Source organism: Enoplosus armatus, chromosome 6 (assembly GCF_043641665.1).
Source record: "Enoplosus armatus isolate fEnoArm2 chromosome 6, fEnoArm2.hap1, whole genome shotgun sequence".
NCBI classification, from domain to species: Eukaryota; Metazoa; Chordata; class Actinopteri; order Centrarchiformes; family Enoplosidae; genus Enoplosus; species Enoplosus armatus.
Genome location: NC_092185.1, coordinates 19,917,606 through 19,942,316, shown reverse-complemented (window position 1 = coordinate 19,942,316; position 24,711 = coordinate 19,917,606). Strand labels below are relative to the sequence as shown.

The window sequence follows — 24,711 nt, the reverse complement described above, 5'->3', positions numbered from 1 at the left end:
GATGTATAGCAGCCAATTGCTCCAAAATACTCCAAAAATAACCCTTAACCCTCAGCTCCACTGTTTGTTATTTTTCCTGGACTTAAAAACAACAGATTCTATGGCTTTAGGTCTTGAAACAAAAGCGGCTCTTACCCATCATGTTGTAGAGGCTCTGCGGTGCAAATTGTCTTGGCATTTTCTGTATTGCTTCTTTAAACACCGTGAGGGCCTCCTGTGAATGAGACAAATAAAAAAAAAAGAAGGTGGGGGATGTTTGCATTAGAGAGCGAAGAGACTCCGCCAGAGAAACTGGCGCTGGAGTAACTAGTCATTCCTCCCCTGCAGCCGGGGCTCTGACACTGTGAATACACAGCGTGGAATTGGGGGTCGCTGGGAGGCTGGTTCATACAGAGTCGAGGAGAAAGGGTCTATCCTCAGTGTCACGGCTGTTAAGACGACTAGAGTGGTGTCACATATTGACTCTGGTATGTATAGAGTGTAGGTCCAGTGATTCACCTCAGAGTTTAAATGGTAGAAGGAGCTGGAACTACTTTATTGCTGAAGCAAATGTTGTGGTTAGAAGTCGGAGGAAGTGGGACTGCGCTCCTTCTCCAGCATGCCAACAATTTATAAAGGCCTTTATTGAATCTGCAGTACCACTGCTTCAGTCCTGATTGAATCAGCAGCATCAGTGCTTGTGTACAATATAAATGTGAAGCATTGAAAAACCAGTTACTTTAGGCAGCATATAGGTCTGTTGGGGCACGAAAGAGAGTGAATTTGTTAGAAACAGCCGGAGGATTATCTGCACAAAACACCGCATCCCCTATGACACAGGCAATTTTGGAACAAACCAAGCAGTTTCTCAGTGTCCCCCAAAGGCTCCTTAGGCAACTGCCTGCATTTCATCTCAATTCAAAGTGGACTACAATACATTGAGCGGTCCGTACTATCTACATATGTGAGGGGGGCAGAATATTAGTAACACCACTGAATATAAAGCAGTCCAGTACAACACCACCACTTACTATGACCTCAGTTCAAAAGCATATGGCAGAACAATTGTATTGGGTTGCATTAGATTGTACAGGTGTACCTAATAATAGCGTTCACTTAGATTCGTGCATGTAAACTACAGTACATGCAGCCAAAATGTTTTTTATTTTATATGAGGGGCAAAAATATACATTATAAAGAAAAAACAGCAGTGTTTTGAAGGACTGCATTTTATGGTGTTTGTCATTCTATATTGTGGCAAGCTATGGCTATATCATTGACAAACAACATAATATCACATTTACCACCTTTATTAATAAAATTGAATACATGACTTATTCTGCTATTCAACAATGAGGCAATAAATATTGCTCACATTTGGGAATTAGTGTAACTGTTTTCCCATGATGCTAATTTATTTTGAAACACACATGTATCTCTAAGGATCTTCTATGCAAAATGTGAAACATATATTTTCTTTGGGTCGTTACCTCCTGGTGTCCCTGCTCATGGAGCAGCTTGCCCAGGTTGTACAAGCAGCTGGTTACTGAGCTCTTGTGGGCGTGGGGGTCCTTCAGGTTCTCATCTGGGATATCAGCGCAGGTCAGGAAGGTGCGCTTGGCCTCGTCTAGGCGAGCCTGATTCATCAGGATGATGCCTGTGTTCAAGTAGGCCGCTGTTGGGAAAACATTACGTGTTATATCCATGATTTACTGTACGTTTGACCTTTGCATGCATCCTGTGGGATACTTTGGGTACTTGTTAAACTTCTCCTTGAGCAGTCAAAGACAACATCTAATGATCAATATGTAGCTGGAGAGTAATTAGTCTCTGTAGACCTGCCTCTCTAAACAACTCCCTATCAAGCCTGGCTGTTGGAATAAATTAACTTGATACAGCAGATCAATCTGGACGGCTCTTCCACAGGGTTTTGACGCATAATCAAGTCAAAGGGGTGTGGTTGAGAATCAAACAGCCTCACAAACAAGTTATCTTCTTCCTGGATTTGTTATCACAAAAGCTCACATTATTTCATTCCACATTCATACACCCCTCTTATCCGTCTATGCATGGTATTGCACTTTCTGGTCAATATCTAGACTTTCTTTCCATTGCATGGATCTGCACTGAAAGCGGAACAGATAAGATAAACGACAGATGGACGAAAGAAAGTTTTTTTTTCCCGATTTCATCAGTCTTCCAAACAGATTTTCTTCATGCAAAAAAAAAGGAAACAGAAATCAATAGCACTTTCTCACAGCTCTACATATAAAATAAAAAAACGCTACGCTACAGTTTGTTCTAGTTAGCTCCCAACTAGGCAGTGAGTAATGGCATAACCTTGACAAAACGCTTTAACTGTCACATTCTAATTCTGCCCCCAACATGTCTGCTGCTTTAGGTAATTAATTAACCTTGTTATCGGCTATAACAGATTGAATAATTGCATGCTGAATGGAAATGTTCTTGTCTAACCGTGATCTTGATTAGGTTGATAATTAATCCGTGGAAAGAAAGGAAGAGACGTTTAAGATTCTCTGTTTTATCTGTCATTGACTGATGCCTAGGACAATGGGGGGGCTAATGTATTGCATGATCGGGTAAGATTGTGAGAGATTTGTGCTAATCAGAAGGGAACCTGCTCAAGATGATACTGTGTGGAAAATTGAATTCCAGGAAAAGCGGGGAAATTGTGGTGATTTCTCATGGTGAGGAGAGGAAGAGGGATAAGCAAAGAAAGACAAAGAAGTAGATGTTGTGAATGTAGGAGGGAAAAACCAAATGAGAGTGTCATGGCCTGGATTCATAATAAATGACGTGACACAGTAGCTTGATCTGTTGACATGACTTGGCTTTGTAAGCCAGCTGTGTTGTATGTTGAAGTCAGTCGCGTACTAACTGCCCTTTGCCACCTATTCCTCTCCCTGCACATAACCACAGCCTGTGTTCACTGTTGCCTGGACACAGCACAGCCACAACCGCAAGAGCTGGAGATTGTCAATAAAAAAGAAGAGCTGTACTTACAAGCCAGAGTTGGCCGGCTCCCAATGGCCAGCTTGTAGTAGTGGAGCGCCTCTGAGAACTTGTTGCTCTCCTGTAGCAGCAAACCGCTGCAGACAGACAAAAGAAAAGACGGTACAGGCAGTTTAGAATTGAAAAAAAAAAAAAGTCAAAGAGGAGATGTTTAAAGTTGAAAAGCCTCTGTTATGATTAGACAAGGACAAAAGCAGCTGATAAAACTGAGGAGGACGATTTAGATCTTTGGCAAACCACAGACATTTGAGCACACTGTGAGTGTTGGCTGTGGATGTTTTGCGTTTCCCCTCAGGCTAAAACAGCATCATCAATAAACCTGTCAGACAGACAGCCCTCTGGAGAATACAAGACAAGACGGCACTTCCTCTGAGAGAATAGCTCTGATCAATGGACACACGCATGTAAAGGGAGAACTTTACCATTTGTTCGCACACACTCCAAAGTCATTGGAACGGCTATGAGTGGAGACGCTCTTGAAAGCAGTATACAAGTACAAAAGCCTGCTTTGACACTAAACGAAATCAAAGTCAAATGAACTTGAGCATTACACATAAGAAAATATAAATGACAACACAAAAATATAATAAAACACAAACTCACAGGTTATACAGCATGTCAGCCATGTTGCTGCGGTAATAGAGGGCATTTCTGTACGCCTGTTCAGCCTCGTCCATCTTGCCCTGGCTCTTCAGGACATTTCCAAGGTTGCCCCATGCTGACAGGTTACAAAAGAAAAGGTTGAATGGAATAAAAAAGAACATTTGTAACAACTTCCTATAATAACGACTTGTTCAGAATCTTAAAAAGCTCTTCGTTAAAGGAGCAAGTGAGGACGTTTCTGTGGCAAGTAATCGTTTTCTTTTGTTATTCACAGCCGCTTACTTACATGAGTTCAGTGTTTTTTTACTTCCAAAGAGAATGTTGTTCTGCTGCAGCTCGTATACCAAGACATTATGGGTAAAGCGAGATGACACACCGGGGGAGGTTTGTGCCAAAACCCCCAGTCATTTCTATGACAGTGTGAATGAAAAGAAGACCACCACAGTGCTATTGCACAGCTAATGGCATTAGTGTTGAATGGCAGTGACTGGCAGGTGAAATAAAGTTGCTAAGAGCTGTTGTACATTTTGTGCAGAGACTGCGGAGTGTGGAGTAAATGTAGAGGGTGGTGGTGATAAAACAGAGAGAAATGAATTAGATGTAAACTGTAACATAATATCATCATTGATTTGTTCATATGGTTACTTTATAGTCTGCATAAACGTCACAATAATTATGATTCCACAGAATTAATTTCTCAAGAAAAAGTAAGTTAAATTAAATACACATAGACAGAGGTGCATTTATGGTGTTAATACACAGGTATAACACTAATATGTGTAAAGATATTGTCCACTAGTCATGTTGAACAGGAAGATAAAATCATGCTGCTTTTGTTGACATGTTTAAAGCGCTAAAATATGCAATGTGCCTTTAAGCGATGCATTTACAGTATTTAGTTGTTGAGAAACACGACATCTATGGAATCCCAGAAGAATATTCAGTATAAACAAGCAGAAAAACAACCCAAAGGTTCCTTCATTCAACTGTGCAGCCAGTTATGCACAAGTTAATTCATGTTCATTCAAGTTTCTTTTACAGGAAAGAGTTGCTTTGTGCATCCTGAAATTTCACAGTCAGACGGTCCAATGAGTGTGTCTGTGTTTGAGGCTGGGTTCTGTTCAAATCTCATATTAGCTATAATGAATGTGAGTCGGGGACATTGCTGCTGCTCTGTTCGGCTGATGGCCTGCCAAAACAAACAGCTGTCATGCCTCAGCTCCGCTGCAGAATCTGAAAGGGAAATTAGCTAACACAATGTGTCCCGCTGTTGCCTTGCGACTAACCCTGCCCTGCTTCCCTCCTCAGCAGCTCTGAGAACTTGGAATCTGTGTCTGATGACCTTGAACGTGACGTCTAGTGAATATTTGATCTGCTGTTAAAGGTGCCAATCAGAGACGGGTGGTGGTGCCCTTCCAAGTAAGACAGGGCATCTGGTGTCATTAAATAGATCGCCTGCTGGGTATAAGAGGAGGTGTGATAAAGAGGTACAACTTGGTTGTATTCCTCGTTTTTAATAATACATTTAGCCTTGAGTAGTACAATTCACACCATTCTCATTTCAATCCAGTTCCACTTGTGAGCTCGTGTATATTCTGTGGTAAGGCTGAGTGATGAAGAGAAGACATTTTGAAGCAGCTTTACTTTGAATTATTCAAAGAGGCAGTAGAGAGACAGCACATTTTATCAAATTCAAAACTTTGCCTAACAGCTTGCTCACAATCCAGACAATCGAATATGTGTGAAATGTTTTGGTGTAGGAATGTGTATAAAAGTGTGTATGTGCACATGTTAGAGCAGTGCATGCTGATTGGAATGAAAGCATACAAACTCATGATCACGAGTTGGGCCTCACCTTTAGCAGGATTGACATAAATCCCTGACTTGTAGAGCATCTCCTCATTCTGCCAGTCCCGGTTCCTCAAAACAGTCTTGACACCAAAAAGAAGTATCATGGCAGCGCTGCAGTACACCAGCATCATTCTGGTGGACCTGCGTCGCAGACGGACGTAAAGAGACCTCATCCCCACTGCCACTAGCAAGCAAAAGCCCATGCTGGGGATGTACAGTACTCTCTCTGCTATCACAAACCCCACATAGAAAAACAAGTTTGTGGCAGGGAGGAAAGGGATAGCCAACAGGCCTAGAGAGAACACCACAACATTTTCACTGGTGGGGAGTGGAGTCCTGCTCTCATAGTGGTTTCTGGTACCATTTTGTGCACTATTAATGTGAGCGTCTGTGTGGGAATTGTTCATATGTTCATGATTGTTATATTGGTAACTGTGTCCATTACTGTTCCCATTTCTGCCATTGGTGTAATGATGAGCTTTGCCATTGGTGTCCTTGCTCTTAGCCGTCTGATGCGTCCGCAGGCTGAACCAAGCCAGCAAGAGCAATCCAAGGTAGAAGGCTACTGTGTAAAGGTTCCTCAGATCAGCAAGGCTCCTGATCAAAGGCAGGGCATCCATTGACCAATCAAAGCTGAGCGTGTCCGGGCAAAGGAGAAGCCAAAAGTTGATGGCAGGCAGGTAGAAAAAGGTTAGCGTCCTGGTGAGGAGCGACGGTGAGTCGGCTGCTGGGTTGTCGGAGTTGGAGAAGTTAGGGGGTTTGTTACCCATCCAGTAGAAGCGGCAGGCCAACAGCACAGCTCCCCAGGCTGCCAGCAAAAACACATTCAGCAGCAGGTGGACGTTCTTTCTCTGAAGGACAAAGAAAACACAGAAACAGGGATCAAACCCTCAATCCACTGGAAAGGAAAGGAATGACAGTTGGAAAAAATATACTGCACATATGAGAGCATCAAGCCAAACCTCGTTTTCCGGGTGGTTGTAATATTTATGATTCTTGGACCTTAACATTTACTATGACTGAGGCTATGGATTGACATTGATCAAAGGAACACCTGATCTTACATCACTTCAACTCTCGAGAATAATTTGACTATTATATGGCCATGACAGTACAGCTGCATACTGTCATCTGGAACAAAATGAGTGTTCAAGGACATTTGTGATCCCGTTTGTGATCTTTTTGGACTCATGTGATGCAAGACCAAATCAGTTCAGTGCCATCTTTTTCTTTTTTTGTCATTGACTCTTTAAACTGCTTTTTAAACCAACCAAGAAGAAGAAAAAAATGGCACGTTCACTTTTATTAAAGCCAGAATGTTCACACTTTCAATCACTTTCAATTCATCGATTGTTTATAAATGAAGGTGACCTTACATCAGAACTTTCTATTCATGCACAATTTTTTCCTCCATGGCCTCCATAGACATCAAAGCAAACACAACTATATGAACTCCATTCATCATATTACAGACTTGATATTAAACACTTTTCCAAATGCTGTGTGGAAACGCTTACGAAAAATTTATAGCGTGTTTGGTTGTTTAACACTTTGCTGGCAGAGCAATGAAAAATGACTGGACATATTTTCCCTGCAAGCATGTTCCAATGTTAAGACTAACTGACCTTTTATTACTGCATTCATGTTAGAAATCCAACCAACCAAATCTAGAGCTTTTCCTAAAATCAGCATGCACGGCAACGTCCACTCGTGTCCTGCAGTATTAACTTGTATTGTGCCTCAAAAATACCTTAAAAATAATTCAGTACCACGGAACACAACAAAACATAGATTATCAATACATAAACTATGCAGCAATGGCTTGTTCCATTAGCCTCAACAGTGTGAATCTAAATCTCCAGGGCATCATAGTCCAAGATGTTTTCTCAGATGTAGTCTTTTTCATTATTTAAACTTAAAACCAAGGCAACACAGGGTAACCTCACATTACTTTTATTCCAGCCAATGTGATCTTTCTCTATCTCCACATGCCAAAGGGCACAAACACGCCTCATCTGTGATCATAAACTTTATACCAGCACTGCTTTGGGGGTGTACTATTGATTTACTCGCCTGCCTTTTGTCATTTACAGATTGTATCTGTGAAGAGATGCTTCGGTAACCTCTGGGGACGCCTGACTGCAGGGGAAAAGCTTTGTTGTCTGCTCATGATCACTGCTAATGCAAAGAGCTGCAGCCCATCATTCAGGCAACAGGAAATGAGACTGGAAACACAGGACACAACACCATTAACTAATTACAATTTTTGCTGTCAAATCCTCAAATACAACAAGTTTATATGATCAGTGTATTTAGTGAAGAGTGAAAGAAAAACTCCTCTTCAAAAAAGGTTCATTGTTTTTAGGGCCAAAAAAAAATCTGTCACTCCAATCAGCATATGCATTCTCCTAAGTGCTTATTAGAGCACCTAGTGCATTTGTGTGGCTACAGTACAACACTGTGGAGTTGAATGTTGGTATGCAATATTCATAGCATAAACATGAAAAAAAAAACTTAACAACTTGTATAAGGTCAGCTCTGTCAAAAGCTTCCAGGGAGACCTGACAACGACCCGTAGTGCTTCAGTATTTCATGAGGATATGCCACTGCTGAAGAAGTTATTCAGTCGCTTGGTAACAAAAGGTCATCCTTTCAATCCACGTCACCCCTCCTCATTAATTTGAGCAACTGCCAAAGGTGTTACAGTCAGCTCTCCATGAATCCCAGGGGAAGACGAGACACAGTAAATCACGGAGTAAGATATTTTACATAGTATAGAATACATAGAAGGCTAGACTCATGAGAAATATTATCAGTATCTGTTAAACAATACTAAATTAAGCGTATAAAGCCAGGGACCTAATAGATGAACCATTTCAACCAGCCATAATGAATCTGCTTTAGCTGGAAACCCACTGTGACACAGAATGCTCTAACATAAAAACAAAAGACCACAGCCAGGCAACTGAATACAAAACATTGGAGTCTATGCCAAACAATCACAATTATCTCAATGTTATTGAAAATAAATAGAAAAGGAAAAGTACTAACATCTGTTGGTATATACCGATACGACTGATAACATGGTGTAAGGTTCCAAAAACTGGGACCAAAATGGGGTTTTGTCATGTGAAAATTCACTGTGAGCGACTGAAACTGTGCCAGTTCAAGTGAAAGAAAGCGCATGAAGCAAAACATTTGGCTTAAATGGTCTAGTAAAAAAAGCCACTTCCTGTCAAACAAAGGTTAATACCATGCCTATGTATCATTTTAATTAGCCCTCAATGACACACAGGAATCTATGTTCCTGTTGATGGCGGGATTCACCACTGAGCCGCGCTTGAAACAAACATAAACACAACCATAAAGACTAGATGAGATAGATCTTTTTATACAGGTTAAAGGGATAGTTCCACACTTGATAAACACTTGCTGAGAGTTAGATGAGAAGATTGAGTGGTATCAGTCTTCTCATCTAACTCTCTTCCTCCAATACTTTACATTAAGATGTTATCGTCTTGACTTGTCCTCTCTCCTGTTAGATGTGCCGTTCATGTGGTATGGTAAAATAACATATTGAACCTACTTTGACAAACCACAATCTGACAAAGTCTCACAATACAAATTGTTTGGCCACAGGTGCACAAATAAAAAATATGCTTGTCAAATATATTGTAACCAATAGATAAAGTAGGCACTTGCAGTGTAAGAGAAACCTTACACTGATGCAACTCCCCAAAATCTGTCATTTGAACTTCATATGAACTCTTGGGATAGATGGATGGATGGATGGATGGAGATCATCCTCTTCAAATCTCACACACCAGGTTTCAATGTGCACTTTGAGTCAAAATCACTGGAGTAAAAAAACTGAGGTTCTGTGGCCACTTGCGCACTTAATCTAAGCAGGTGAGCAGATCATCTACAAAGATATGAAGTGGACTGAAGTGGTCTGTGAGGCCCAGGGGCTGCACTTTGTGCAGACTTTGCCAGAGAGACTTGCTGAGCAGTGTTAATACATCTCAATCACTGCTTCAGGGAGATCCAGCTTGGATTTACATAGCTCTTCCACAAGCTCTCAAGTCGCCTCTCTGGCCAAAGCATGGGCTTATGAGACACCACCTCAAAGTTAACTTAGAGCACTCTAGAGAAGAAACTGGAAGAAAAGCTTGATCTATTTTTGGAGCAAACAGGTCATCCAAAATTGGGTGTTATATGGACTGGGCACTGTGCCAGGCTCCCAGCCAGACAACACCCTGATCTCCTCTGGGTTTGTTACTCTGCTGTTTATGGCTGATTGTTGCAGTATGATTCTGCAAAGCAGCTTTGCTCCTGATGTGATGAGACCACCGTCCGTAGGGCAATGACTTAGCATGTGTGCTTCGTGTTGTTTTTTTTGAGTATACACCTCTGAAGGCCTGAAAGTGCTGATGCTGACAACAACCTGGCACCACTCCCATACATACTCATACCTGGCGCTGTGACAAACAGATATGTCATCCTGACTCTTCCCAGACGCAGCACACATTCAGACACCACCACCTTAACCACATCCATATGTCCATGCTGAGGACTGAGGCAGTGTTTCATTTACATTCTTGTGCTGCACTTGTACATTGAGAAATCTACGGAAGCCCTCACCTGGACAAAACCTGAATGCTTTCAGTCCTATTCAGAACACGGGGTAGTGGTGCATTCAGCGTCAACAAACACTGAATGATTCTGGGGGGGTTTTTCACCTGACAAAACTTTTTTCCCACCTGTTTCACAGATGAAACATTTTTAATGAACTTAGAAAGATTATCATGAAAAAACACTTAAGTCAAAATGAGAGAGGAGGAGAGAAAAAGGTATAGATCAGACTTAGAAAATGGATCACCAGAATATTTTTTTTGCCTCTCAGGACTAGTATTTCTCTTTTTCTATGCAGAATAAAGTCTTTGGGCAGTATTGAGAACATAAAACAATCCTTTGATTGCACTTCAGGACACATTTATAACCCCACTGCTCCTCCTCTTGGCCTACTTTGCCAACTGCTCTGACTTTCTAAAGAAAATGAATGTGAAAGCAAAGAAGTATATAGGCAGCAAGCAAACAGGAAGTGCTGCAGAGATGTTATGGAGCACACATTACTGGAGGGACAACATGAACCTCAAGTCTATTATCTCTTGAATAAACAAACATGTGCATCCTCCAAAATATTTCTGCGGTTAATATGTCTACCATTCAAAAGCATAAGTTCAATTACCAGCTGGGCAACGACTCCCCGGGTTCCACAGCTCTATTATGCCGGAAAACCAAGGCATTCCAGCTTTGTGTCTTTTGTCTATAATCCAGTTTAGTTTGAAATAAGTGGTTTAGCACAACCCCGTAGGAGGCATGAGGGCAATGCTTTTTTCTTCCCTTTTGTGTTTCAGGCGCAATCAGTTCAGAATTGAAACAATTTAGCCTTTATAAGGCAGGCGTGTGAATAAAATATCCTTGGAGATGAAATGCAAAACAGGCCAATTACGGAATCCCTATGTGCTCCAGTGCCTGGCTTTTTCCCCCTCTACACTTTGATTAGCTTGAATTGACTGAGAAGAAAACTCAATCTAGAGTTGTTGTTTTTTTAACATCCGCTAGGGTGTTGTGAAAGAAGGTTTGTTGCAAAATAACATGGAAAGAGCTCAGAGAGAAAATGTATTAATTAGTTTGGAGAAAGTTCTCTATTCTCTGGGTACACACAGCCTTTTTTTGCATAATTGGCTGATGTACACCAAACCATTTTTCAAGAGCATTTTAAGAACAATCTATCACACGACACATCTAACTAGCCCATCAAACTGCAACGCCGTGACAGGCTCACACTCCAGCGAGCACCTCAGAGAAAATCCTGTGAAAGAAGAAGTGGCATGTCTGACCTATCCCCTCCTCCTCATCATTACTGAGATCAATTGTCTGCAGAGGGCCTTTCATCAAGATCTTGCTTCACATTGATAGACTTGTAATGGAAGTGAAAATGAGCTCAGGGTACCAATCACAGAGTATAACCACCTTCAAAGCCTTTAGACACACATGCACACACAAACACAAAGCTCGAATGTGGTAAGAACACCAGATCCCCTTTTAAAGTCTGCATAAATCTTTTTTACAGGTTTGATGGATGGATACACCCTCGACTCGTGTCCTTGTTCCTTGATTGCTGGATCAACTAATCAAGCTTGTGGTTGATGAACCACAAACTCGCCACCTATCCTTTCTTCTTCTTATCAGCTGCAGACTCTGAGACCGACCTTTGTGTGTAAAAACCTGATTGTTAGCAGGCAAGACAAGATAAGAGCCCGCCTATTTCACTTCCTAACAACGTGTTACGGATTACCAACAGCTGGCTCATGTTTTCAAATTAAGCTGATGCCTGACAATTTGCTCTCAGACACAGAATGCCTTTTGTTAAGGCCAATTTCATAGCCATTTATACTACAAAATGTGCTTACCAGCACCTCTACAGCTCATTAATTAACATGTTATATCTTGTTTGTTTAATCCGTAAAAAAAACAATGAAGCGTAAGCAGTAAAAACGAAGCGTTGTGGATTTATGGGGTTATTTCTTGGTTTGGTGCGGTAATTTCTGAAGTCTTTGCTGGTGTCCTGGGAACCTCACGGTGATCACAAGACTCGAGGATAGCTGCTCTTCTAGTCTCTGCGCTAAGCAAAGCTAACCGGTTAGCTTCATATTTAACGTTCACATATGAGAGTAGTATAAATCTTCTCATATAACATAGCAAGGAAGTGAATAAGCATATTTCCCAAAACCTCGAATTATTAATTTAAGTATGTAACACTGAATTTAAATGTAACGCTGAAAGGCGACAGATGCCCTCGCTTGCCTCAGAGAGTTAGTGAACACCCCAGAAGTGTCGCTTCACAAATTTCACAGTCTTAGGTATGAACAGACGTTCTAGCAAATCAGACCGTGAATCATCTCAAGGCCAATGCAATAAATTCACATTCCTCAATTTGTCATGTAGCTAAGATAAGCAACATCGGCCCCGTCATCACTTTAGGGTAGATAACCCTCTATAGACGAGTGTGTGTTGCTGCGGTGCATAGTTTACTTAAAGTCAAGTGGACAACTGCTGGATCGCGGGCCACATGGTGTGAAAGGTCATGGAGTCAAACCCCACAGTGGACATGCCTCACACTGCTCGTGATCAAAGCTTTTAACCCGTTTGAACCCATCAGAAAACCCACAGAGTCAGCTGGTCTGGCTGGGCGGATAGACAGAGCTCAAAGATGGGGGAGAGAGAGGATCTGCCTCAGAAAAAGCATAGCCCTGGAAAAAGGCCAGTGATGAGCAGGAATCAGTTGGAGATTAAAAAAACAGACTTTTGTTGACTGTGAAACATTAAGATAAGAGAATTAAAAACATGCAGCTTCCAGCGGTGAGGGAGATGTGTGTGAGTCCACAAAGGAAGTAGGAGAAAGTGGGAAAGAGACCAAGAAGGGCAACACACAACATTATGTGGTGCCTATCTGGATGAAAGGCACTGGCAGCTTGTGAAATGTGAAAAAGAACAACATTTTCTCTTTAAAGTATTACTGCCTATCTCCAAAGGCTCACTGTGAAAAAAAAAGAGTTGGAATTTAAATGTAAGTGGCGAAAGCAAATAAATCTGAGACAGAAAATTTCCGACCAAGACATCGTAAAACACGCCAACTCGTGCTCTCTTGGTCAGCTTTTATTAACCATAATCATTGAACCAACACAGGATCCATTTCTCTTGAAACCTTCACTGAGCATTCCAGCTCGTCTCACCATGTCTCCCTTTAAAACACGTATTTTAGATGTCCCAATCATGCAACAAAATGTCTTCTCTTCATCTGAAGCCAGATGATCCTTGTCTAGGGGTCAGAAAGGGTCTCCCTCTCCTGGTGCCATAATCAGAGCACATTCATTTAGTCATCAGTGGCAATCAGACGTCTATAGATTTATAACGGCATAGGAAAGACATGTCTCATTCTGTCAACCCGAGGGATGAAATCTGAACTTTAAAATGGAGAGGCGTGTTATAGGTAGGCAGGAGGAAGATGACGGCAAAGAACATAAACAGCTAATCAATGGAAAATCCTCCAGTTTGCCAAGTTCCCGGTGGTTACAGAAACTTGAGTTGATAAAACGTATGGAAAAGCAACAAAACTATTACTATTACTATATTTCCTGAAAGTCATGACAGTTTGTCCTCTTGAAGATCAAGTTGCGCACCGACTCGACCTGTTGACTCACAGTGGTAAAAGAAATATCCATGCCATTTTGTTTTCTATTACTTTTCAAGATGTATTTGCCAGGTCACACAGCCACATCAAGGTTATGCATCGCAATTTGTTAAAGTAACTGAAAAACCCCAGAAAATGAAATAACTCTAAATTAATCTTCATTAGTATTCGATACAAACTGAAGTCATGTTCAGAAAAGGCAAAAGCGTCGGGCAGACCAAACAATAAGAACATAATGACAATGGAAAACCAAAGTCGACTCAAAACCCTTAACATTTCGTTGCAGATATTTATTGAGTGAAACCACAGTAATGGTTTGAAAAATAAACTGAGTGTTCCTGATTTCTGGTCTTTCGTTTCCCATATTTATTTGTACTGCGAGGGCCAACTAGACTGTGTGACCACTACTGCAAATTTGCTGTGACAAGATGCTGATTCAAGCTCTACGGAGGGTAGTGAAATGTGGGTTGGAGGGAAGTGCTCCACGCTGCTCATGGACTCTCAAGGACTTCAGCGATAAACGGAAAAGAATATACAGAAAATGTACCGGCTTTGTTGCCAGTTGTATCCAAACTAGATTAGTCCTGTTCATGCATAAATTCCCAGTCATTACTATGCATTTGGGAGATCAGAGCCACTGTATTGCTGGGTTTAGAGAGGCGGTAAGCTCCTACAGAACATGCATGAATCACACATGAGACACACAAAGCCAGAGCTAGGGTCCAAAGCTAAGCAGATGTACTGTCAGAGGGATGTCAGATGCTGCATGTAGAAAATTGCTCCGATTGCATTTTTTCTCTGAACCACTTTTTTGAAAATAGCTCTCTGGTGTGTCACGTTACGGTTGACCACCGCGTCTCAGTGACAGCATGCCATTTGTTGCTGTTTATACTGGCTAGTAACAAGCGCGAGAGGAGCTCAGCAAACGCAAAAAGATGACTTGTGGTGTGGGATGACGAACAGCAGAAACAAAGCGTCAACCATAAAGCCGTCAAGGTCAAGATTCAGTCCAAGCTTAGACTTCAAATGATAACGTTCCACTTTTTACCCGTGGAACCTTCACTGCTTTTTCACAGATGAATGAAAAGCAATGTGAAGATCGTCTGAGAGTGAGTGTGCCTTTGTTAGAAACTACAACCACAAGGCCATACTTAAAGCGGCTATAATTGATATTTTTACAATAACAATGTATCAAACGACAACAATAGGACAATGTTAAGGTGTGAATTATCAGGCTTTACAGAGAGTTTCAGCTCATTGTTTATCTGTCTGGCCCACGACTTTACCGCTTTGTTTCACTGTCAGCTCTAAAAACCCACTGAACACTACCTGCCCAGCACTAAACAGCAGACAGACACAGCTGGTGAACATAGTGGGGCATTCAGCAGGTGAAGAGCCAGATATTTCCCTCAGGAGTTGGTAGAGACCATAAACAAAGCTAAAAGAGAGTGAATATTGGACGTACATTTGTCAGGTGGCTGGAAATTCCAAATGAATGCTACTGTTGCTCAATAACTGCTGGATGCGTAAATAAGTAACTGTTTGCTAACATGTTTGCTGTATCAACTTATAAGGAGATGACATGTCAATGTTGTTTTTGCTGCCCCCAAGTGGACAAAAAAAAACAGTTATTGCAGGTTCAAGCACAAGATACTCACAATAACATGTGATGTTTAGCAGCTAATGTTTACCATGTTCACCATCTTAGTTTAGTGTGTTAGCATGCTAATATTTGCTAACTCAAAGTACAACTGAGGCTAATCATATGATGCCATAATTTTGTAGATATTTGGTCATGAACCAAGGTATTATACACAAATTCAACCAGATTGACCTGATGATGGCGCTAGAGGAAAAGTTAAGTTGTTACTGTTCATCCTGAGGGGAACATGAATGTCTGTCACAAATGTGAATGGCAATCCATCCAATAGTTGTGGAGACATTGCAGTCTTGACCAAAGTGGTGGACAGACAAACCAACAGTGTCACCCCTAGAGCCAGCTAGCACGGCTAATTAAAAAGAGCATGCTTGTTTAAGTCTAATAGGGCCATCCTGTCCACTCAGTAAGTCAAAATCTCTAAAATATGTCGCTTAGTCAATTCGCTATGAGAATAAAACCAAAGACAACATAATAAAACAAAACAATTTTGAGGTTTTTCAAGCAGTATTAATCAATTATTAGCAGTTCAGACTGAGTACTTTGTTCATAAGAAATAAAAGAGAATACACGCATATACACTGGTGTTACAAAACATGAAGCTTTCACAGAATATCCACCAGGTAGACTTAACTCAGAATATCAAAAGAGAAATGCTTTATCTATAAAGGAATGGAGCCACACATCAGACTCATAAAATCATCAAAGAATCATAAAAGTCACTTAAGGACCATGGAATTACTTTAATTAGTAGTTTTCAGCAAAGACGGTAAATCAAAAATGGCCGCAGAGAGAGAAATGTAAATAGCACTCGAGAGGGGATGACAGAAAAAAAGAACAAACAAAAAAAAGAGAGAAAGAGATCCAACAGAAAAACAGAAAACTGAGAAACCTTTAATGTTACAATGAATACACACTGGACATGCCAGACATCTTTCTGTAGGTCTCTGAGCCTCCACATGTCTCCATGCAGGCTTGAACTCACACAAGGGCATGATAACTCAATTCTACACCGGCATGACCCGAGATTACCAATGAACCTGGAGACTGAGAGAAGAATCCCCACATGTGCTGGCACAGAAATCAAGCACCTCTGTGAGAGGATGGTGAGTGAGATGCGACGCAAAAACTTTTTCTACTTCTAATAAGTTCGATTTGTTCAACTCTGTGGAGGGTTTTCACAGCAGGATATTATGCTAGAGGAAAAACAAACCGCTGTGTAAATCTGTATGAATAATATAACAACTACCTAGAGTTACATTATGTGTCTTTTGGGCTGAGTTAACATGCTGTTGCTCACAAAACCAAGCCTTGATCACAAATAACGAACGGATTTAATCAATGTGAGTCTCAATACTACTGAAATTTCCTTTAAAAGATCCTATTGTGGAGGAGGATTCTTTCCACAATTTGTATCCATGTTTACAACCGGTGGATTGTCCCGTGTGGCTTCGCTTCACCGCTGCGATAATCAGTCCAATGTGTCGCAGAAGAGAAATTAGAATTGGGTGTGGGCCAGAGTCCATTTAGTCCACACGGTTGACTGAATGTTTAAGGACAAAACCCTCAACTCAGCAGCTAAACAAAAAAGAATGGAAAACAATTAGGGAGTAGAGTACTGTAAGGGCAGGAATGATGGGAAAACAGCTGAAGAGCAGCAGTCTTTCATGCCCAACAATCTGCATGTGCTTGAAATTCAGAACATTGCAAGAGAGCTCTCCGGCAGCTCATTCTTCACACTGTTTAAATGCTCGCTACGATAGTTATGAAAGAGCATTACCTGAGAGGGTAACAGCAGACCAAAAGTGACACTCTGGGTTAGACTGAGACACTGGATGAGTAAGAAAAAGACATGTGAAGAAGGACTGAGAGGAAGAGAGTTTTGGAGTAGTCCGGGACTGAATCCCAAAACGGACCAAACTGTCAACGGATGTGTTATTCAAAATTCACAGTGTCTTCTTTGTGTTCCTCTCACAGAAGAAACACATTCTTGATCATAACATCATGTCAGGATTTGTTAGATAAAATAGCCATTAAAAAAAGCAAACACTGTCCCTCCCAACACCAGGCATTCATTTCTCGAGTCTCGTATCCCGACTATTACTACGCAACTCCAGAGTCTGAGATCCACTAACAATCTTCATGTGACAGCTATGTCATGACGACTCCACCCTCCTCTCCCTTAAAAACACATCAGGGTTTGTAAAGTGCACAACAGGGACTTTTTCTTATTTTTCAAGCAGCTTTCAGCAGTATATAGTCAAAGTATTTTGACTGTGTGATTAGCTCAAACTAAATGTAATTATAATTGGTGTATTTAATGCTGTACTGTCCAGTTTCAACATATATATACTTTTATTCTTTTTAGGGTAAAAATCCTGTGAAACATAAGAAATGATTGACTTTGATTGAGGCTGACACAACTCAACACTTAAACTAGCAGGGAAACTTTGGGATAGACTGCATTTAAATAAAGAATGAATGCTGGAAACCATTACTGAACAAATAAATAAATAAAAATGGCTAATGGCAGGTTTCACATGTGCTCAGAGAGGAATCCTCTATGACTGATTCATATCCCATGTTTAATAAAGGGCTTTAACACCAGCTGGGTTTATGGGTCCATCTCTAGTTTGTGTATCCCAAAATAGAGCATCCAGTGGCTGACGGTTCATGGGGAGCGACAGGCCATCCGACAGAAGCACTCCACACACGCTCTGCCTCCTGAAAATGTCTACAGCAGACTCTCTTCCTCTCCGTCTCTCTGTCCCCTGGCTGCCCCATCCGTTAATGTCTCCCCCCCTCCTCTTCAACACATTTTTGCTGCGTCTCTTTCGCCCCCTTTCTCTCCAGCTCTCTCCCTCGGTGCTGGGAGCGCCCACGGTGGTGATAGGACCTCTGCTCGAAAATGCAGCGGCCCTTTTTTAGCAGCGTGCACGCAGGGAACTTCTGCTGGGAATCAACCTATTCAGGTAATAGACCAGACCACTTTGCCTTCAGGAGCCTTTGTGAATATTATGGTATAATATTTTGTTTGTTGAAAGTGGCAGTTTGTACATTCCACATCTCAACTATTTCATTTATCTTACCCATCTGAAAGATTTTGCCAGAAGTGTATAGTTTATTGTATATATTACATTATATCTGGTTTTGCCGGTTTAGATTAGGATTCCTAAAAGCCATATTAAGTAAGTAGTAAACATACAAACAACTAGCACGAGTACTGTAAACCTGTCGTAAGGCTTTGAGCTGTTCCAGTTTTCATAGCCATCTTTTTGTTGAGCTTTACGTAACAATAACTGACAAAACGTCACTAAATCACTTTGTGAACAACTGTGACTTTGCACTGTGTGTAAAATTGTGTACATAATCAAACAGTATTGTTTTGAATGAAATACTCCTTTGAGTTTAATTAGAGGACTAACTAGCTACATGATTCAAAGAGGGGAAAAAATGATAAAATGCCTATTGTGAAATTACAAGACAAGACCACATGAGGCCTAACACTTTCATGTCTTTTTTTTTTTTATGGGTACAGTAGCTGGAAGTCTAAAGTAATGCAGTTCTGGCTGACTGATTTTACATGCCAGCTTATTTGTTGCGACCATAAAAAGGAGCCATAAATAGCAACTATGGTCAGCAGCTGAAACAAAGGCTCAAACTATATTTCACTTGTGTTGAAGCTCTAAACTATAATTTGCAAAACTTAACTAAAATATCAATTGACCTTAGAATGTGCTGGAAGAGTAGGTCAGGACTGTCCAGAGGAAGAAAAAACACAAAAAACGAACAACTGGAAGCATGTCTCAGTTCATTAAAATGAGGCGAATTTCTTGACTGTTATTTGTCTGTAATACTTCCGGGTGAATCAATTGTACCTTGTGAAAGCTTAATGATTTTGGGAAAACAGACACACCAGCAAATCTATACATACGCGATTTATGCAGTAGAACGATACTGCAGGACACGGGTGCTATGGGACATTCCTTTCCAGGACTTACATAACATGCCACTATCGATTCTCAGACATGCTGGCTATAAAAAGAACGGGGCATGCAATCATTTTCAGCGAGAAGTGAAGCAAGGGACCATGTGAAATATTTCAAGCCCCGCGCTGTATTTCACATTTGTTTTTCATACCAGCACCAGGCTTTGTTTTGGGGATTTTTCATCTTTTCTCTCCATTTCCATCTTCTCGCAGTAGGCAAAGTCAGGGTCATGGGTGCTGGCTGTCGCTGGCACCCTGCCTGTCAGATTCACTTATGTCTGACGGACGGTAGGCTGAAGCAAACCCAGCTCAAGTCACTTTCTATCACTGTGGTTGCACTTGCCTCATTTTACCCCAAAGCGAAGACATTCAGGGGTCGAAAAAAAGACCCGTTCAGTCCTCTGTTTGGAATGTCTTCACTATTGTGCTGCTACTGCATGTGCTATTTTTCAGAATGAAAGACATAGTAACAGCATCTTTCATATACAGTTTCAAACCAAACTTTAAAGGAATAGTTTGACATTTTGGGATAATACGCATATTAGCTTTCTTGCTGAGAGTACAGTGAGAAGATCAATACCACACGGAGGGTTATGTGCAGGACATAACAGTAAATACTGTATAGATTTAATATGAAGCTGAGGCTCGCAGATGAATAGTTTAGTGGTATCAATCTTCTCATCCAACTCTCAGCAAGAAATGAGCTTTTTCCTCAAAATGTCGCACCATTTGTTTTTCTGTACACGTGTATCCATTATGCATGTCTCTGACCGCCCATCTCCATATCCAGACCAGAAGCGGTGGTGTGTATCCCCATGTGAGAGGCAGGTGGGTAAGGGCAGGGGGCACTAGCTGAGCCCACCAGGCCCAATCCATCACACAGTGACAGGAGTCATTAGAGCATGGAGGAGCATCTGTGGAGCCCCAGGTAAGAATGTATTGGCTGGGCTGTGTTTCCTTTTACCTCACCTAATACACAGCAAGGGTATGGAAGGATGTCATATTTTGTATGCAGGGTCTATAGCTCACACACACACACACACACACACACACACACACACACACACACGGCATGTAAACATGCACTGCACACATACATGTGTTCGGAGAGACCTTCCATCTCACATCTGCCCTCCCCGATCTCCTCCACATCTGACATCCCTGAGGTTGGGCCTCGCGGCCTCACCAGCTCCACAACACCTGAGCTCTCAGCCCAGGTAAACTCTGTCAGCTCCGCCACCTTCCAGACGCATAACAGACACACACGCCAAAAGCAGTGACCTTGCGCTAATAGCCAAAGTGTGAACAGAAAATGGGAGGTGTGAAAAGATAAAGTGTGTAAGCTTGACATTCACGAAGGGCCAGCTGGGTCTCGTCCCAGATTTGGAAATCATTTTCCAGCTGCAGCTTGAACAAAAGCTATCGCAGAGGAACGTCTCAAGTTTCTCTAAAGATATATTTGTGCCCTTGTGTGTTCAGGAGGTCCTGATGGATGTACGGCATTGACATGACATCACCAAGATAATTCCTCTTTATCCAGTTTACACTTTCAAAGCATCAGATTTCTGTATTGTGGTTTCAAAGGGTTGTTCTCGTCTCTGCCGTGTCAGGAGTGTTGGCCCCTCAGGGACTGTGGCTCATACTGTACCTGTGTGTTAACAATCGGTGTCGTCTCTCCAGTGTGAAAGGAACTCACTCACTCACTTTCTCTGTCTGGCTGAAAATGTGGTCAAGGAGTGTAGCATTATGTGGGCAGGACTGTCAAACAAAAGAATAATGGACCCTCGTGACTAAACAAAGCCGCACATCAAAAGAAAAGGAGAAAATTGTAGTGAAGATGTTTACATTGAATTGTAGGGCCGAACAGGTCTTTTTTTTCCCATTGCTAGAGCTTGTGTTCAGGCCGATTTCACTTTTTCCAATTGTCCAAACATTTACTTTATTGGTCAACTAACAAAGAAAGTCCTCAGGACAGACAATTTACTGCATTGTGCCATGGAATAAACACCGTGAGATTACTTTAAAAAGAATTCCTTCCTCCACTAAATTAGGAGCTCTAATTGTGTTTCACTATCTCTTATTGAAAATGAGCCTATTAACTAATGCTGCGCAGGAAACAGTCTCGTAAAAGGCACGTTTTTTCCACATAAATTGTGGTTACGCCACACACTCTCACTCCATTGCCAACTATGTTACATTTGAATGCTATAAACTCATTGCCTGGGAGTAGCTCAATACATAAGAACACATGGCCATAAATGCTTTCATCAGGCACAAAGGCAACTGGAGAATATCACCACTGTAAAGGTCAGCCTGAGTAAACAATTTAATGTTTACAATTTAATTTTTCCACTTTTGAAGACAGCACATGTCTCGGAAAGGACTAATTACAACACACTGTAAGCTGCACTGGCACCGGTTATCAACACTGTAAGTGCTGGTGGGTTCAACAGTAAACATACACACTAATGACTAGAGGGAGGAAGAGGATGGTAAATAGGAGATTATGGGTGATGAAAAAAGTTAAATTGCAACTTAATGCAGGCATATTCTGTAATAGAGGTGTTTTGTATGTAAACATTCATAAACATCTGTAAAAAGTGCTGATGAGTGACTTTGGTTTTTCTAAAGAGCACTACGACTTTCATTGAAAGGTCACTCGAGCATGCAAAGGTTGCACCAGATCTCTTAATAAAAGCTTTCACCACAGTTTGGATGCCAAGAGCTTTGACTCCAGCGTCACTGTTAACCCAACATGTGCTTATTCAATTACAGTCTGGGAACTATTGTTTCTCTCTCGCCGTTGTCTGTTTTCTCTTTAATTCTTTCAGCGAGAGACGTTCCTGTACTGCTGACATGATCGCAGGCAGAAGCAGTCCTAAACTTGAAACAGCTTTTAGGCTGAACGCACTGTATAATGCGACAAACGCTTAATATTCACAGAGTCCATTGGAGAATATCAAGTTGGCATGTGTTTGTCTAATCCTTATAAGGACATTGAATTGCCCAGGGACAATTCAATTTGATGAATGGAAGAACTGGATCCCTGTAAGCTCTGAAGCTGACATTACACAGACAAAAGCCTGCAAGAAGAGACACATGTACAGTACACAAACCAATTACAGGCTATTCAAACTGACAATATGTTCTGACCTAATTTAAATGTAGCATGCTTTAAAGTAAGATGTCTCTTTTTTGTTTAACTTCAATTATGTCTTTTTTTGCTACAATCCTTAAAAAAAAGCTATTCTTTTTCAGGTTTATTTTTACATATGGTTAATTGAAGCGCATGATTCTCCTGTCCCAAGATCTGTTATGCAACATACAACCAATAAATCAAGATAATATCCATGCATTACCTCTTCCCTCTGATTTGTACACAGAGAGTCTACAGTTAAAGTCTTGATGAAATGAGTTATGAACCTCTGTGGAATTAAAGTGAAACTCGCAGCCTCGACTGCCTACGACCTTCAAACCGCACACAGAAGCCGTAATGACACAATGGGAGATTTGCAGCAGATATAAAACTCTAATGTAATTGACTGAGCGCCACAATCAGATAAGCGGGCCCGTTTCACCAATTTCCAACGTTAAATGTCAAATGACGGCAGCTGAGTGGGGCGCGCTGTGATAAAAGGCAGCGCCGGCCCCCCGCCTGTCAGTCACGCAACAAGGCGGGCTCTTTAGTCTGAGTGAAGAATGGGCTTTATGTACTGAAACAAGGAAAAAGGCTGGGACATGGTGACAGTTCTTTTTTCATGCTTTTATGCTTTTATGTTTCCCTCTTATCACACGACATTAATGATACAATGCTGGTTTCCCATTCATACATATCGGTTTGGGGAGTTAGTGGCCAAGTTCTCAGCACCTCATAGATCTCAAGCCCTAACGTGAGGGAGGGAACTGCATTTATTTTCACTGTGATCATTTTCAGCTCCGTACACAACTAATGTTCACGCAGGCAGTTGAAGGCTCAACTTGCCCTGAGGAGTAACTCCCTTCGCTTATCATCAGTCAAAGTGACCGCCTCTCTCCACAGAGACAGAAAGAGACGAATGTACGTGCTGCTGTAGCGCCACGAGGATAACAGATCAGGTCACAATACTCATACATATGAATCTATGATCACAGAGCAGCATTACATTACAGGCAGACGAGTCTCTCTGAAAGAAACCTCCCAAGTCAACGTGATTGAAGGGATGATGACAGCTCTCTGTCGGTGCTTCCTTTCATGTTGTCTGTGGTGCGACTAAATGACATGCTACGATAATGACAATTGTCAGCTCAGAGCTGCACGTTAGGAGAATCAAACCATATATGGCAGCTTCACTCCCGGAAAAAAATATGTTGTTTTACAGTCTTCCCTCAACAGAATGAGAAACAGTTAGCTGTGTTTCCAAAAGTGCCTGACAACCCACGCAGTCCCTTATTTGCCTCCTCAATGCAAAGTAACCCGAGCTGTAGCCTCACTTTTCCTCTCAGATTCTTTGACCGAAACAATTAAAGGAGAGCACATCCATCCCATTTTAGCAGCTTTACATTGCCCCCCCTCTCTTTTAGAATCGATTTTAAAATTCTATTACTAGTTTAAAAGGCTCTGAACGGCTCTGAACTGTCTCTCCCTCAGTCCTCCTAGCTCCTGCCTAAGGTCATCGAACACTACAGCATTAAATGTACCAACGGAGAGGCAGCCTTTACCAATTATTGATAAAACTGTGGAGCAGCCTGCCCATAAACATTTGACATGCAACTTGCAACTGCAAACTCCTTCAAGAAACATCTGAAGACTCATCTTTTGAATCTTGCTTTTATGTAGTTTCTTGTCGCCTCACTTATTTTACTGGAATACTTTACGCTCTACTCTGTTTCATTGTATATTAAATTGTTTCCAAACTTTTAAATGCTTTAAACATTTTTTTATTAAATTTTATGTAAAGCTGCATTTTATGTATGAATGGTGCGATACAACTACAAGTTTCTTATATTATTTATGTGATCACCACTGAACAGCATCAGAAACACAGCCCCCTGGAATTCAGAAGCAACCCTGGATGTGTTGTGCTGTAGCAGAACACATCTGCCCCTAAAGACGCTTGCCAAGTTAGTTAACCACAGTGGCAAACCATGAAAGAAATCTGTAGGGTTCGCTCCATGCCAGAAGTCTAACTATCTGCCAGTCCTTTTTTCCCCAAAGACAATTGGATCAGCAGGCTTTGCGGATTTTCAATCAAAAAGTTGAAAAACTGTCAGCTATGAGGCATCATCTCCTTCAGCCCTTTTGGCTCTGCTTCCTCTCTCGTCTAGCCATGCCTGACAAGCCATTAGAAGGCCTGTCTGCCTGCG

General features: G+C 41.4%; 1 protein-coding gene across 1 annotated transcript in view; it reads right to left on the bottom strand.

Annotated features, from left to right (window-relative positions):
- Positions 1-24,711, bottom strand: part of tmtc2b (transmembrane O-mannosyltransferase targeting cadherins 2b) — an 88,512-nt gene that overhangs the window by 21,581 nt on the left and 42,220 nt on the right. Inside the window, exons 3-7 of the mRNA XM_070907728.1 lie at positions 5,471-6,317; positions 3,616-3,730; positions 3,004-3,089; positions 1,470-1,654; positions 136-214 (exon numbers count right to left, since the gene is read on the bottom strand). Of these exons, the coding sequence (XP_070763829.1) occupies positions 136-214; positions 1,470-1,654; positions 3,004-3,089; positions 3,616-3,730; positions 5,471-6,317 (1,312 nt within the window). The remainder of the gene's footprint in view (positions 1-135; positions 215-1,469; positions 1,655-3,003; positions 3,090-3,615; positions 3,731-5,470; positions 6,318-24,711) is intronic.